Consider the following 14,888-nt stretch of genomic DNA (forward strand, 5'->3'; position numbering starts at 1 on the left):
AGTTTCACTGCTCTTGGTACTTACAAGATGTACTCTTGGGTGCATCAAACATGTGCCGCGTCAGAGACCCGATTGCCATGTAGACGTACCCTGAGCTTTAGACTAAGCCGTGCCCTAGCTGACCAGCCAGTGTCTTGGCAGCCCACACATTTGACCTAGTGGCACAGACAGGTCCTCTCTCCACCACTCGGACTCCTCTCCATACTGAACTTGGGTTCTTTCTCTCTGGAAGACTCTTGCACCAGGGAACCACAAATAGCATTCTGTAACAAGGAGCTCGTCCTCCCAGATCCCTGTCATGCCGAGAGATCATTGTGCTTATAGGGGGAAGTGTGGCCCACTAGACAGAGCACTGGGCTGGGACCCAGGCGACCTGCACCCTATTCTTGTCTCCCACACTGGCCTGCTGGGTGAGTTTGGGCAAGTCACTTTTCTCTGCACCTCAGTTTCTCTATCTGTAAAATGGGAGAAATGATACTGATTTCCTTTGTAAAGTGCTTCTGGATCTATGGATGAAAAGTGCTAGATAAGAACTAGGTACTATTGTCCATCTTGTATAAATAGAAAAGCCATGTTACCAATTCTTGTGATATTTGAAGTTCTTCTTACAGCCTTAGCTCTTGGAGTCATGTGATTATGTGAGAATCTCACTTTTTTTTTTTTTTTTTTAAATGAAAGCTAAGTTTATAGCCCACATGGCAGAGGAGAAAAGCTTGGAAATGTGACATGATGGCTCAGAAAGCTGATGGCAACTGAAAGAAGCCTGAGTGGTGGACCAAAAAAAAAAAGTAAGCCCACACAGCCAGCCAATTAGAGCCAGCCTCTTTGCCAGCTCCTGGCGCAAAGGGTGTGGAGTCAGAGCACTGCTGCGCTGCGGTTATACTTAGCTGCCCACCGTCGCGTAGGGGCCTCGGACAGCCTACACACAAAATAAAACACCCTGAGGGTTGCTCTAACTTACATCAGGAGCTGGCTGGTACCCGAAGACCAGGAGGCACAAAGGTATCCTCGCCCTATTTTGCCCCATATCTCTCTGCTCCTGCGCTGAGTGTGTTTCAGGCCCCCCTTCTGTTGCCAGTCAGCAGAGGATATAAGTCTGTCGTACAGCTAATGAGGGAGTTTTTAGCTCAAGCTGTAGCAGTTTGTGCTTTTAGCTCTGGAGATCCCTAGTTCAGGCCCTGGTGTGTCGGCCAACATGGCAGCCATCATGAATGCAACACAGCACCAGTGGAGATTCATGTCCTGAGGGAGGCCTGAGGGTTGGTTGTTGCAATGAATGTATGCAGCTTCTGCAGCGTGAGCCACTCCTCTGGGGGGCTGCTTCATATCCCCCATGTCAGCTGACTCTTGGCCCCTGTGCAGAGTTTCCTGGGCCATTTCTAGACAGCAGAGAGGTGGGCTGGGTGTGTAGCACCCAGGCCTGAGGTGCAGAGTTTGCCATGTTGGAGCTCTGCTGCGCCTGCACTGTCTGTTTTATGTCAGACTTTCTCAGTATTTTGGGTGGCTCAGAGCTGTTCCCAAGCCCCTGTTCATGTGTCACCCTGACCCCTTTGTCATGGTCCTGCTTTGAGCAGGGGGTGGGACTAGATGACCTCCTGAGGTCGCTTCCTACCCTGATATTCTATGATTCTATGTGAGAATGCATGGATAGTGCAGGGTCCATATAACATCCTCACCGGACATCCCAGGGACCCCCCCCCATGTGTCCTTGGAGATGCTGAGTTCCTCAAAGGTCACACAACCCCCACCCAGTACCCTTGGCATGCACTAGCCTCCCCTGGAGGACCGGAGAATGAAAACCGTGTCGCCAACTCTCATGATTTCATCGTGAGTCCGGTGCGTTTTTGAGGGTTCCCATGAATATCTGATTTCAGCTTCCAGGTTTGTGATGGTCTGCCCTTATCCAAAATGGCTGACCTCTCTCATTACTGTTAGTGGGACTAGAGCCACGGGCTGCCCTCACCAAGCTGGCCCCCATCTTCCATTGTGTCCAAAGGGGCTGAAACCAGGTTGCCCTCAGGGAAGATGGTGGCCCCTATAGTCACCGTGGGAGAGCCCAGCAGGGGACAGGGAATGAGATGGTGGGGGAGGGGGAATGTGATCCGAAACTGGTCAGGAAACTAATGGGAGTCAGAGGAAAGTAGGGGAGCAAGGCAGACTGTGGGGTGCATGGGAAGTAGGCAAGGCCAAGGGGAAAGGGAAGGAAATATGAGGGGTGGGGGTTTCAAGTGAGTGTTGGAGACTATGGGAGAGCACGTAAGAAAAATGTGACAGGGGCCGGTTTCTATCCTGTGTAGCTAAGGAGGGGGCGGGGGAGGGCATAGAAGAGCAGCTCCCACCATCTCAGTGGTAGGCAAGGGTAGATGGAGCCTCCTCCAATCCGTGACCAGGGAAGTCACACTTTTGGGTGTCTACTGAAGGTTGAGTTTTTTTGACCTTGAGGCAATCAAGCACACAATGGGCGAGGGTGGAGTTTTAAGCCAGACTCATGCTTTCGAACGTCTGGCATTGGCAGTTCTGGATTTGGACTTTTTCTTGAACCATTCTTGAAACAGAACAGTCCAAAAAAGGTGAACTGACCTGAAAAAAATGCAGTCATTCACCTGAGACAATCATACCTGTGATTTCAGTGTAGACCTACCCTAGTGGGATGCTACATCACTGCTTCCTGGTCCCATCACACAAGGCTTCTGGTGTCACGCACAGGAATGCTGCTACATGTAAGTAACTTCAGCATACAGCTACGAGAGCATGATTTGGGGTTCCATGTGGGGTCAGTTCATCACTTATAAGGTTTGCACAGGGCCTGAGTTCGGGCAGTTTTATCTTTCTCTGATGGAGGTTTCTTCACATTCATTCCCGAACAGAGATTCTCCAAAAGGACTTTCCCACTCTAAAGTGCAGGTGGCGAGGCTGGTGCGTTAGCAGATGGCTTCTACCCAACGTCGTGGGCTGGATTTTCCATTACGCAGCAGCCACTAAAGCTGACCCTGGAGTCCCACTTTAAACCCCATAACTTTAACAAGAGGCTTGTGGCCTGTAATCAATGTAAACTTCCTCCCACAGGGCAACACGGAGATTTCTTGATTCACTTACATTCCTCCCTCCACGCACACATGCATCCCCATTGTCCTCTACACCAGAGCACAGTTTCCCTCTGCTTTAGCTGAGGCTCAGGATGTGAGAGCAAATGGCCTTTCTGCCATGGCCATGTCAAAATCCTGCCACTTCTTCCTTCAGGACAGTTGTGAGATCGGCCTGTCCGCTGTTCACATGGCTAAACCTCTCGTCATCTCACATCTTCACTACTATGTCTCCCCACCTTCCCCCGGCCACACACACACACACACACACACCCCCTTCCCAGCCTGTATAAATCCACTTGCATCCATTCAACAAACTGCTGTTTTGGGCTTGCTGCTTTGGCCATATCACCTCTCTCTGCATGTCCCTCGGCCGCCCCCACATTCCCTGCCACATCAGATGCTAGCTACTCATCTTCGCTTTTAAGGCTCATCATGGCCTATCACCACCCTACCTGTTATCTCATCCACACTACAGAGATGCTCACTCCTGCCGCCGCTCTGCCAATGGTGCCATCCTCCAGCGCCCATTGGTCAAATTGTCCAACCAGCACCTCCGTGCTTCCTCCCCTGGCGCCCCATAAACCTCCGCTAGTCACCTGCCTCTGAACACTCTCCGCTGCTGGGATGCAGACAAAGAACTTGACAACAGAGTGGCCACTGGTGAGCCGAGAGCGCGGCTTGTCACGCCGCTCCTAGTGGCCTCATTATTATCTTGCGCCTGCCCCCATCTGTGTGTTGTAATCGCTCGTTATATACTTGCGTTGTCTTGTACTTCCATTGTGAGCTCTTCAGAGAAGGGGCCGTCCTCGTTCTGTTTGTACAGCACCAAGCACACTGGAGCCCTGCTCCCTTACACTACCATAATACCAATAATAAATAATACAGCCATATTGACATCTCGCAGTCAGGAGGCATGCGAGCACCCATTGGCAGCCCCCCTATCAGCTCCCCCCCCCAGAACCTCCCACCTGCCGGTGGGCCCGCAAATCAGCGTCTCCCCCTCCCTCCCTGTGCCTCCCATGAGGCGAGGGGGGAGGAGCGGGGACAGGGCATGCTCAAGGGAGGGGGTGGAACTGGGTGGGAAGGGGCGGGGGAGAGCAGAGGCAGGGCAGGGGTGGGGCCTTGGGGGAAGGAGACAGAGTCTGGGGCACAGCCGGGGGTTAAAGCACCCCCCTGACACTTTGGAAAGTCGGCGCCTGTGATCAAACCCCCCCACTTCATTGTCAAGAGATGGTCCCACTGCTCTGGGTTTCAGTTGTCTGTATTGTCTGTATTTCCCTTGGGACATGGTCCCGATGTTCTGTATAGATCCAGCCAGCAATGATAAATGATCATGCTCAGATGGTGGCACCTGAATGTTCTAATGCTATTCTGCAGGAACTTGTTGGTCCATTCTAATGGTAGTTACACTTTCATTCCCAATCCAAGTGTCTGCCCACAGCTCTCTGCTGATCCGTTTGCTGCTGGATGATGATCAGAGTGCTTTACTATCCTGAGGAATATTTGAAATTCCTCAGACGCAAACGGGGGATCATTAGCTGATGTGAGCTGGTCAGGTGACCTAGAAGTGGCAAACATTATGCAATGCGTCACAGGGCCTGGCCAAAGAAGTGTTCTTCCTATGGCCACCTCGAATTAAGCATCAATCACAACTTATTCTTTTCTGCAAAATGAATGTGCAGTCTTTGCCAGAACCCAGTGAAAGCTTTGGCAGACTGGCTAGAAATCCAGAGATATTTTCTCCTTCCATTTGTGCCCTTAGATGGAACTTAGATCTTTCAGCTACAAGGTTAGTTTTGGGCATCTCCTGCTTTTTAAGAACCTCTGGCAAGACTTTCTACTGGAAGTCACTTAGTCCCAGTGGAAAACCTAAACCCTGCAAATGCCAGTTGGCCCTACAACATTAGAAAAATGATCTTTTTAATCAATATCCTTCACAACACACTTTGAACCCGCAGACATAAAATCCCCCTTGTTCCTCCTTTTAGTGAAACTGGAAACAGTCCCATATTTCCATAGTTGTCCTATTAGTTTTTCTATTTGTTTGTTTGTTTTAACCAGGAGGCAGGTTTGTTGCTCCTTCACTGTCTTGGAGCTCCTCCCTTGGAGGAAGGCTGGCCAGGGGTTAGTGCACTAGCCTGGGTCTTTGGAGAGCTGGTTCAATTCCCCACTCTGCCACAGAGGCCCTACATAAGAATGGCCGTACTGGGTCAGACCAAAGGTCCATCTAGCCCAGTATCCTGTCTACTGACAGTGGCCCCAGAGGGAGTGAACCTAACAGGTAATCATCAAGTGATCTCTCTCCTGCCATCCATCTCCACCCTCTGACACAGAGAGGCTGGGGACACCATTTCTTACCCATCCTGGCTAATAGCCATTAATGGATTTAACCTCTATGAATTTATCTAGTTCTCTTTTAAACCATGTTATAGTCCTAGCCTTCACAACCTCCTCAGGCAAGGAGTTCCACAAGTTAACCGTGCGCTGTGTGAAGAAGAACTTCCTTTTATTTGTTTTAAACCTGCTACCCATTAATTTCAGTTGGTGGCCCCTAGTTCTTGTATTATGGGAATAAGTAAATAACTTTTCCTTATCTACTTTCTCCACATCACTCATGATTTTATATACCTCTATCATATCCCCCCTTAGTCTCCTCTTTTCCAAGCTGAAAAGTCCTAGCCTCTTTAATCTCTCCTCATATGGGACCCCCGTTCCAACCCCCTAATCATTTTAGTTGCCCTTCTCTGAACCTTTTCTAGAATCATAGATATCAGGGCTGGAAGGGACCTCAGGAGATCATCTAGTCCAACCCCCTGCTCAAAGCAGGACCAATCCCCAAACAGATTTTTACCCCAGTTCCCTAAATGGCCCTCCCTCAAGGATTGAGCTCACAACCCTGGGTTTAGCAGGCCAACGCTCAAACCACTGAGCTATCCCTCCCTTTCTAGTGCCAGTATATCTTTTTTGAGATGAGGAGACCACATCTGTACGCAGTATTCAAGATGTGGGCGTACCATCGATTTATATAAGGGCAATAAGATATTCTCTGTCTTATTCTCTATCCCCTTTTTAATGATTCCTAACATCCTGTTTGCTTTTTTGACTGCCCTGCATGACCTCGGACAAGTCACTGAAGGTATGTGCACATGGCAGCTGAGAGGTGTGATTCCCAGAATGGGTAGCACATGGGCTATCACCTACAAATCGCAGTCTAGTGGCATGGGCTAGCTGCCTGCTGAGTACATACCCAGGGGTCAGGGCGGACTGAACTTGGGTGGCTAGCCCAAGGTGACACCACAGCCACATTGCTATTTTTAGGTGCTAGCTGGAGCAGAGCTAGCATATGTGTCTGCCTGTGCTGGGAGTTACATCTCCCAGCAGCTGTCTCCCCGAGTCCCTCTGAGCCTTAGTTCCTCATCTGTCTAACTGGGATAATAGAATTGCCCTGCCTAACAGGTGCGTGTGAGGATGCTCTCAGCTACTCTGAGGGCCAGAGAAGTACCAAATGATTGTTTCTGCCAACCCATCCTTCCTCCTTACAATGCTTATTATACTTGCTGTCCACAAAGAGCAAACAGATCTTCTAAATCAGTGGTTTTCAACCTTGTTTCATTTGCAGACCCCTAAAAAATTTCAAATGGAGATGCAAGTCCCTCTGGAAATCTTAGCCATAGTCTGTGGACCCCTAGGGGTGCATGGACCACAGGTTGAAAACCACTGTTCTAAATCCAAATGGCCTTTCATTTAGGTTTATGAGACCAGCTGAACAAGAAAGAACAAAAGTCAACTCCCCCTAGAGAGAGCACAGTGTGTATCGCTGCTGAATCCTGGGAACATAATGGCTACTGACCTGCGTGAGCTCCACCCTTTAAGGGTTTGGGACACAAAGTGAAAGGCAGTACAGTTTCATAGCTACACGTGGTCCCTGGTATTTTGGAGACTCTTGCTTGAACTACACCTAATAATTAATCTAAGACAAATCTAGTTGTGTAAACTTCCCGGTCTCTGCTAATTGTGCACGCTGATTTTAGGACTGAAGGGGCTGGATATTGGTCCAGGCAGGCGTTCATAGTTACTCAGTAGCCTTGCAAATGCAGACAGTGCATTGCTATTGGGGAATACAAGAGGGGGGGAGGCAGGAAATTCCACAGCTAACCAGCTTCTTCCGGGGCATATGGCACAGGTGTGGCCTTGAATGTTGTTGGCATCTCTTCAGACCCAGCTCTGCCTCCAAACCTAGGCCCTGACCCAACTCCCCTAACACTGAATAGTCCCTGAGTCTGTGCCTAGCCCTGCTGATGTCAGAGGAACTCTTAGTGGTGCTCCCAAACATAGAATCATAGAATATTAGTGTTGGAATAGACCTCAGGAGGTCATCTAGTCCAACCCCCTGCTCAAAGCAGGACCAATTCCCAACTAAATCATCCCAGACAGGGCTTTGTTAAGCCAGGCCTTAAAAACCTCTAAGGGTGGAGATTCCACCACCTCCCTAAATAACTCATTTACAGTGCTTCACCACTCTCCTAGTGAAATAGTGTTTCCTAATATCCAACCTAGACCTCCCCCACTGCAACTAGAGACCATTGCTCCTTGTTCTGTCATCTGCCACGATTGCGAAGAGCCGAGCTCCATCCTCTTTGGAACCCCCCTTCAGGTAGTTGAAGGCTGCTATCAAATCCCCCCTCACTCTTCTCTTCTGTAGACTAAATAACCCCAGTGCCCTCAGCCTCTCCTCCTAAGCTATGTGCCCCAGCCCCCTAATCATTTTTGTTGCCCTCCGCTGGACTCCCTCCGCCAGACTCTCTCCAACATGAGTAAGGGGGTCCGAATCTGGCTCTGGTGAATTAAACACAAGTGTGCGGGTGAGACCATGACTGTGTCTCCTGCATCTCTTCTGTTCACAGGCACTTCCAGCCAAGCTCCTTGGGGGCTTGATTTGGACAGGGCCCAGGAGGTGCTGGGGAATTCATGCCCAGAACACAGGCGGTGTTTGCATGCCGTCCTCCTGGGAGTTCTGCCGGGGCTGACAGTCCCACTATAGGGCTGCGCCGGGTCCCTTGGCAAACGGGAGCTGCAGGCACTTTCCACCGCGGCAAGGACAGAGGGTGATGCCGGCACAGCCTGTGCCTGGCACTTCATCAGAGCCTGAGGGCAGACGCCGCCGTTGGACCCACTAATTTATCACCCTACAAAGCAAACCGCGCAGCGAGGGGTGAGGCTCGGGTGGGGCCAGGGTGTGGTTCTGGGTAGGGCGGTCCTGGAGATGGGGCTCGTGCTGGAGCTCGCTGTGGGGCGGGGGGCTGAGTCTGGGTCTGCTGCTGCCTCGGGCGCCGGTTCTGGGGCTGATCCGGATCCTGGGCCTGATCCTGAGCCAGGCGCCAATGCAGCCGAAGGGCTCCGAGCCCCTGGCCGCCGCCCCCTTGCCCGGCCCGGTGGTGCGGAGCCGCCGCTAGCTCTTTAAAATGTTGCAGGGGCTGAGCGCGGCGCGCGTGGCCATGTGATTGCCGGGGAGGCTGCAGGCGGCGAGCGGAGCCGGGCTGGGGGCGCGGTGTCCGGCTGCTGAGCGCCGCCGGGGCGCCCGAGCCCGGGCTGCCAAGGGCAAGGAGCCGGCTGCAGGCGCGGGGGGCCGCGCTGGGAGCGGGATGGTGGAGACCCCAGTAGCCCCGGCGGCCGCTCGCACGGGTTGAGTCCGCCGCTGCCCCTCCGGGAGCCGCGCGTCGCCTGCCAGCGAGGAGCGCACGGGCGTGCGGGGCGCAGCCACTTCGGAGCCGGGCCAGCGCGGCTGGGAGGCGCCCGCTGCTCCGGGCGGCAGGGACCCGCCTAGGTGAGGGGGGTGGCCGGCTGGGGGGGGGGTGGACAGGTGGGAGTTGGTGACCGGCTTGGGTGGGCTGCCGGGGGGGGGAGTGAACAGGTGGGAGAAGGGTGGACAGGTGAGAGGAGGTGGCCGGCTGGGGGGTGGACAGGTGGAAGGGCAGTGGACAGGTGGGACCGGGTGGCCAGTTGAGGGGTGGGATGGGCTGCTGAGGGGGTGGCTGGCTGGAGGGTGGGTGTACAGTGGGGGAGGTGTGGCCAGCAGGGTGGTGACCAGTTGGGGGGTGAGTCAGTGAGGGAGGTGGCCAGCAAGGGGACGGACAGGTGAGGGTTGCTGTCCTCACAGCTGCTCTCCAGTTGGTGGGCTAGGCATAATGCCAATGCCAGGGGTAACTGTCTTCCCCATGTGTTTGCAGGTGACCGACGGGCCCTGTCTCCAGCGGGGACCAGGGCACTATGGCACAGTCCGTCTCTGCCTTCCAGGCTGCCTACATCACCATCGAAGTGCTGATTGCCTTGGTGTCTGTGCCAGGGAACATCCTGGTGATCTGGGCTGTCAAAAAGAACCAGGCTCTGCAGGATGCCACCTTCAGCTTCATCGTCTCGCTGGCCGTGGCTGACGTGGCGGTGGGCACCCTGGTCATCCCACTCGCCATTGTTATCAACATTGGGCCACAGATGGAGTTCTACACCTGCCTGATGGTGGCCTGCCCCGTCCTCATCCTCACTGAAAGCTCCATCCTGGCTCTGCTGGCCATCGCGGTGGATCGCTACCTGCGGGTGAAGATCCCCCTAAGGTAGGAAATCCCCTGGGTGCAGCAGAGCTTCTGCTGTCACCTTGTGACAGAGCCAGGACGCTGCTGCTGGCAGCATGATGACAGGTCCATCTATAATCCTGGCTGAGATCAGGAACACCCCACCTTCCTCTGCAGCAGCAGGGCCACTCTCATGTCTCCAACCCCCTCGTGTCTCCATCCCGCTTAGAGGGCTGGATGGCCAGGGAGTCTGTCCGTCCATCATGCTGTACACACCTGCCATATTGACAGGCCAGCCCGTAGTGATCATGACGGCAGTGAATGTGTCCAGCTCCACAAGGGGTGCTGGTAGTGACCGGCTGCCCTAGACGCTATGGGGAGAAGAGGCCCAGAAGCTGTACCTGATACAGAGCTGCTTGCTCTACTCTGGCCTGCCCACACACTTAACACTTTGCTTCAACACTTCCTCCCGGGATGTGTTTATTTAGAATGTGCCTGCGAATTGTGCTCCTGTTGCCATGTGCCTTGCACCACGTGGCTATGTAACCCTCCCACCCCACTGCCCTACACACTCCCAGGCTGGCACAGAACAAAGAAGTATGCCCTGGAGCTGAGCGCCACTAGAGAGAGGATTAGCTGCATGACAGTGGCATGCTTCAGACAGCAGGAATGTGAAGACAGCCCCGGCCTGACTCCTGGCTCAGAGTGGGGCCTGGAAACCCAGTGTCTGATTATAATGGCTCTGGGGCATCCAAAGCCCCCAGCGGGTCTGGTGCCCGTGCTACGCGGGGGCTCCTGAGGGGCCAGTGCTGGTGCTGCCTTGGGGCAGAGAGGGAGCCAGTGTTCTAATCAGCACTTGCCACCTGCTCCCCTCTCCGTCCTGGGGCAGAACTGCCTTCCCAGAGGAAGCACTGGCTAGGGAGATGCTCCAGAAGTTAGGTAAATTCTGAGACCCTTTTCCTCCTGGCTATTATGTTTGCTGACAAAGCTAAGCTCATAGTAAGTAATGTCTAATTGCCATCATGTTGTGCCTGGGCAGAATGCGGGGTATAAATCAGGGAATGCCCTTTGTTTGAACTCTGTAGTGCTGATAGGAAATGTTTAACCCCTTCACTTCTCCGCTGCTCCCCTGGTGCTCTTGGGCTGCCAGGCTTCGTGGCCTTTTCCTGGCAGAGACCCTGAAACACATGGTGCCGTGGGAGCTGGGTAGAGGCGCTGGCTATGCATGGCGCGGGAGCGGGGATCTGCATGGTTGCTAGATGTGGTGGTGCTGGAGCTGCATTGTTTCATAGATGTGGTGCATAGATGTGTGGCTTCTAGATGCATATGTACTATAGGAAGTTCTCTGAACGTCCTGAGGTTCCTGCTTTGGCTGCTTCTGCTCCTACTGACTCCAGTCCCTGGCTGGCTCCTCTCTGCTGTTTTTTCCCAGGGCTCCATGGCAGAGGGAGAGGGGTGGCACCCCCAGACCATGCTGCACATTGTGATCTTGGGGTTCATTTATCAACAAAGCAGTGAACGAGAAAAGAATAAAACTTTGAATAAAACAAACTAGAGAGCATCTCTGGTGAACTGCTGTGCACAGCTACTCTGGGTTCTCCACCCAGCTTCCAGGGCACATCTCTAAACTCCTAGATTCATCATACTGACCCTCATGAGGGAAAAAGAACAGGAGTACTTGTGGCACCTTAGAGACTAACAAATTTATTAGAGCATAAGCTTTCGTGGGCTACAACCCACTTCTTCGGATGCATGAGGGAGCGTCTCTACATTATAATCTTCCACAAACATCTCTCTGCATCTTCCCTCTTAAAGAAAAACCAATTCGTTCTTAAATACACACATATATAAATAAACAGCTAACAACCATCTAATATCTCTCTGGAGTGAGTCTTTACCGCTCACTTTCCCTTTCTCCAGGCAGGTTAGCAAGTCTCTCTGAGTCTTTCAGGACGTTTTATCTCCCTCTCTGATCTTCTCAGTATCAGCCTTTCATTACTTGTTCTCTTGTTCCTTGCCAGTTTCTTCTTTGTCTGTTGATGATAAAGGATTAGCCAGTTGGGAAATGCCAGAGTCCACATCAGCTGTCAACGTGTTGGAACTTTCTGGGATTACTCATAGATCCCTTTGTTTAAAATGTGTCCCCCTTGTCTGTCTGGACTACATAAAACCTTGGATGCAGCTGTTCTTTAATGGTACCCCTTTGGCCCCAAATATTAGACGTGTGATTCCTCAGGCACACTCTATCACAGGGGTAGGCAACCTTTCAGAAGTGCTGTGCTGAGTCTTCATTTATTCACTCTAATTTAAGGTTTCGCGTGCCAGTAATACATTTTTAACATTTTTAGAAGGTCTCTTTCTATAAGTCTATAATATATACCTAAACTATTGTTGTATGTAAAGTAAATAAAGGTTTAAAAATGTTTAAGAAGCTTCATTTAAAATTAAAATTAAAATGCAGAGCCCCCCGGACCGGTGGCCAGGACCCAGGCAGTGAGTGTGCCACTGAAAATCAGCTCATGTGCTGCCTTCGGCACACGTGCCATAGGTTGCCTACCCCTGCTCTATCACCTGGGTTAAGAGATGGGAGATCCCGGGCCCTTTTGTCAAAATAATTCTGCTTCCACTTCTGATTTTCTTTCATCTTCTGCATGGTTTCATTGTCATGAGATTTCAGCAAGTTATCAGTGATTGGTTCATTAGATCTGATCCTTCTTCCCATTACCAGATGAGCTGGAGAAAAGCCATTCTCCAGGGGTGTACTTTGGTAAACCACTAATGCTTTATACAAATCACCCCCACTGTCAAAAATCTTTTTAAAGTGTCTGTTACTGTCCGTATTGACCTTTCCACAAGCCCATTCAATTGGGGGTAATTTGGGCTTGATGTTTTGTGATGAAAATCCCAATCTATGGCAAATTGCCTAAATTTGCACTGGAAAATTGTGACCCACCCATTAGTACTAAAGACTTCATCTGCAATTCCATGTCTGGAGAAGATTCCCTTCATGCCACCTATCACTGACTTGCTATTAGTACTGTGCAGTGTGCAAATTTCTGGATACAGAGAATAATAAGCTGTAACTATTAAAGAATCCTTTGATTGCCAGGTAGATAAGTCAGTGCCGACCGCCTCATAAGGCCTTGGTGGAACTGGGTGAGGTCTCAGCGGCTCTGCCTCTTGGCATGGCTTGTATTTCAAGCATGAAAAGCAGTTTCCTACCACATTAGTAATGTTGTGGTTGCTCCGCGGCCAATACAGCACCTCTCGTGCTCGTTGTTTGGACTTCTCAATTCCTAAATGACCCTCGTGGATCTTCTGTACAACCTTACTGCCTGGGAAAATCACCCCATCTATCACAGCAAGCTCAGATCTGCAGTTCCAATGGTCTCTTCTACTTGGGCAGCAACTGCTTATTTCTACAGGCAGGGGCAGCTCTATGTATTTTGCCGCCCCAAGCACGGCAGTCAGGCAGCCTTCGGCGGCACGCCTGCGGGAGGTCTGCTGGTAACATGGATTCAGCGGCGTGCCTGCGGGAGGTCCACCGGTCCCATGCCTTCGGCGTACCCGCCGCCGAAACTGCGGGACTGGTGGACCTCCCGCAGGCATGCCGCCGAAGGCAGCCTGACTGCCGCCCTCACAGCGACCAGCAGGCCCCCCCCGTGGCTTGCCGCCCCAGGCACGCGCTTGGTGCGCTGGTGCCTGGAGCTGCCCCTGTCTACAGGCCACCCTTTAATGATCACTTCTTTAAGGATCCCCAATGATTCATCTTTCTCGGTTTTTCCTCTTATTAGTTGCGGTTTCCTTCTCGTTCGGCACTTGTGACAGCAAGTAATGATCTTGGGGTTCATTAAGCAACAAAGCGGTGAATGAGGAAGGAATAAAACTTTTAATAAAACAAACTAGAGAACGTCTGTGGTGAACCGCTCTGCACAGTTATACTGGGTTCTCCACCCCCCCTCCCCGCTCGCTGGGCACAGCTCTAAACTCCTATATTCATCATACTGTCCCTTATGAGGGAGCGTCTCTAAATTATAATCTTCCGCAAACCTATCTCTACACTGCATGGACCTGCTGTGGCCACAACCCAGCTGAACAACCAGAGTTTGCTTTTTTGGACTGTTTAGACAGGGTGTCCTGGCAGGGCTACCATCCCCTCTGCGAGCGACAGCCCCCACCCCCACTCCCCAGCTCTTGAGGTGAGCGTGATGGCCTGATTAGTCCAGACTGGCTTTCTCCTTTTATAGGAATATTCTATTTATCCCACATTTAAAAAAAAAAAACAGTGCCAGTTTGGCCAGGAGGTAAAAATTTAAACACAGCAGCAGGGGGATGCACAGTTGAAATTCCAGCACCAGGTTTGTCCCTGCAGCTTGCCCATCTCCTATCTAACAGCCTTCCTAAGGCAGTATCCATGCACCCCTCCCACCTGAGAGCTGTACTCCCCCCTCCACCAAACTGAGCTCTGACTGCACTTTTGGATACATGATGATATGACCGTTATTATTCCATATTATTATTAATTTCTATTGCAGTAGCACTTAGGAACCCCAGTCATGACCAGGATCCCATTGTGCAAGGCGCTGCACAAACACGGAACTAAAAGACGATCTCTCCCAGCCCAGGAGTGCCGGAAGGATTGTTGTTCAGAGATCTCTAGGCCTTCTCAAGAGGGTGAATTGAGGGACGGGAGCCGAAGGAATCTCCCATCTGTATGGGCAGGGCTAGTGAGGCAACAAGGGAGTAGTTAGCCGGGCTCCTGACTGAGAATTGCCTGGTGTTTCCCTTGTTTTACAGACTAAACCTTACATTTCTAACAAATGTTTTGCTGTGGGAATTTCTTTGCTTTTATGTGTATTTGCCATAGTAAACTAATAGCAAAGCAGGTCGCATCCCTATACAGCTCGTTAGTGTAGTAGTTAAGGCTGCAGTGACACAATATCGTAGTTCAAGGCTGGGACAGACAATGTTTACAAAGGATTTTTTCCGAGCTAGAACCAGGTATAATTTTATACCTGGTTTATCACTGTGTAACCCCCACCCCCGGGTGTTAAAATTACTCCAAAAATATTCTTACTGGGTCTGGAGCTTGCACCTTTAAGCACCATTGATCAGGATGATGCTAAGGCCAGATTGATCCAGCTACAGCGCTCAGGGAGGGGTGTGAAAAATCCACGCACCTCAGCAATGTCGTTAAGCCAACCCAGTGCAGACAGTACGAGGTCGATGGAGGAAT

The 14,888-nt window shown here is 51.5% G+C and overlaps 1 protein-coding gene across 1 annotated transcript in view; it reads left to right on the forward strand.

Moving 5' to 3' along the window:
* The first annotated feature begins 9,353 nt into the window (after positions 1 to 9,353).
* ADORA1 (adenosine A1 receptor) overlaps positions 9,354 to 14,888 on the forward strand; it is a 69,830-nt gene continuing 64,295 nt past the window's right edge. Inside the window, exon 1 of the mRNA XM_024217775.2 lies at positions 9,354 to 9,694. Within this exon, the coding sequence (XP_024073543.2) occupies positions 9,354 to 9,694 (341 nt within the window). The remainder of the gene's footprint in view (positions 9,695 to 14,888) is intronic.

Source organism: Terrapene carolina, unplaced genomic scaffold (genome assembly GCF_002925995.2).
Source record: "Terrapene carolina triunguis isolate 2854851 unplaced genomic scaffold, T_m_triunguis-2.0 Scaffold191, whole genome shotgun sequence".
Lineage (NCBI taxonomy): Eukaryota > Metazoa > Chordata > Testudines > Emydidae > Terrapene > Terrapene triunguis.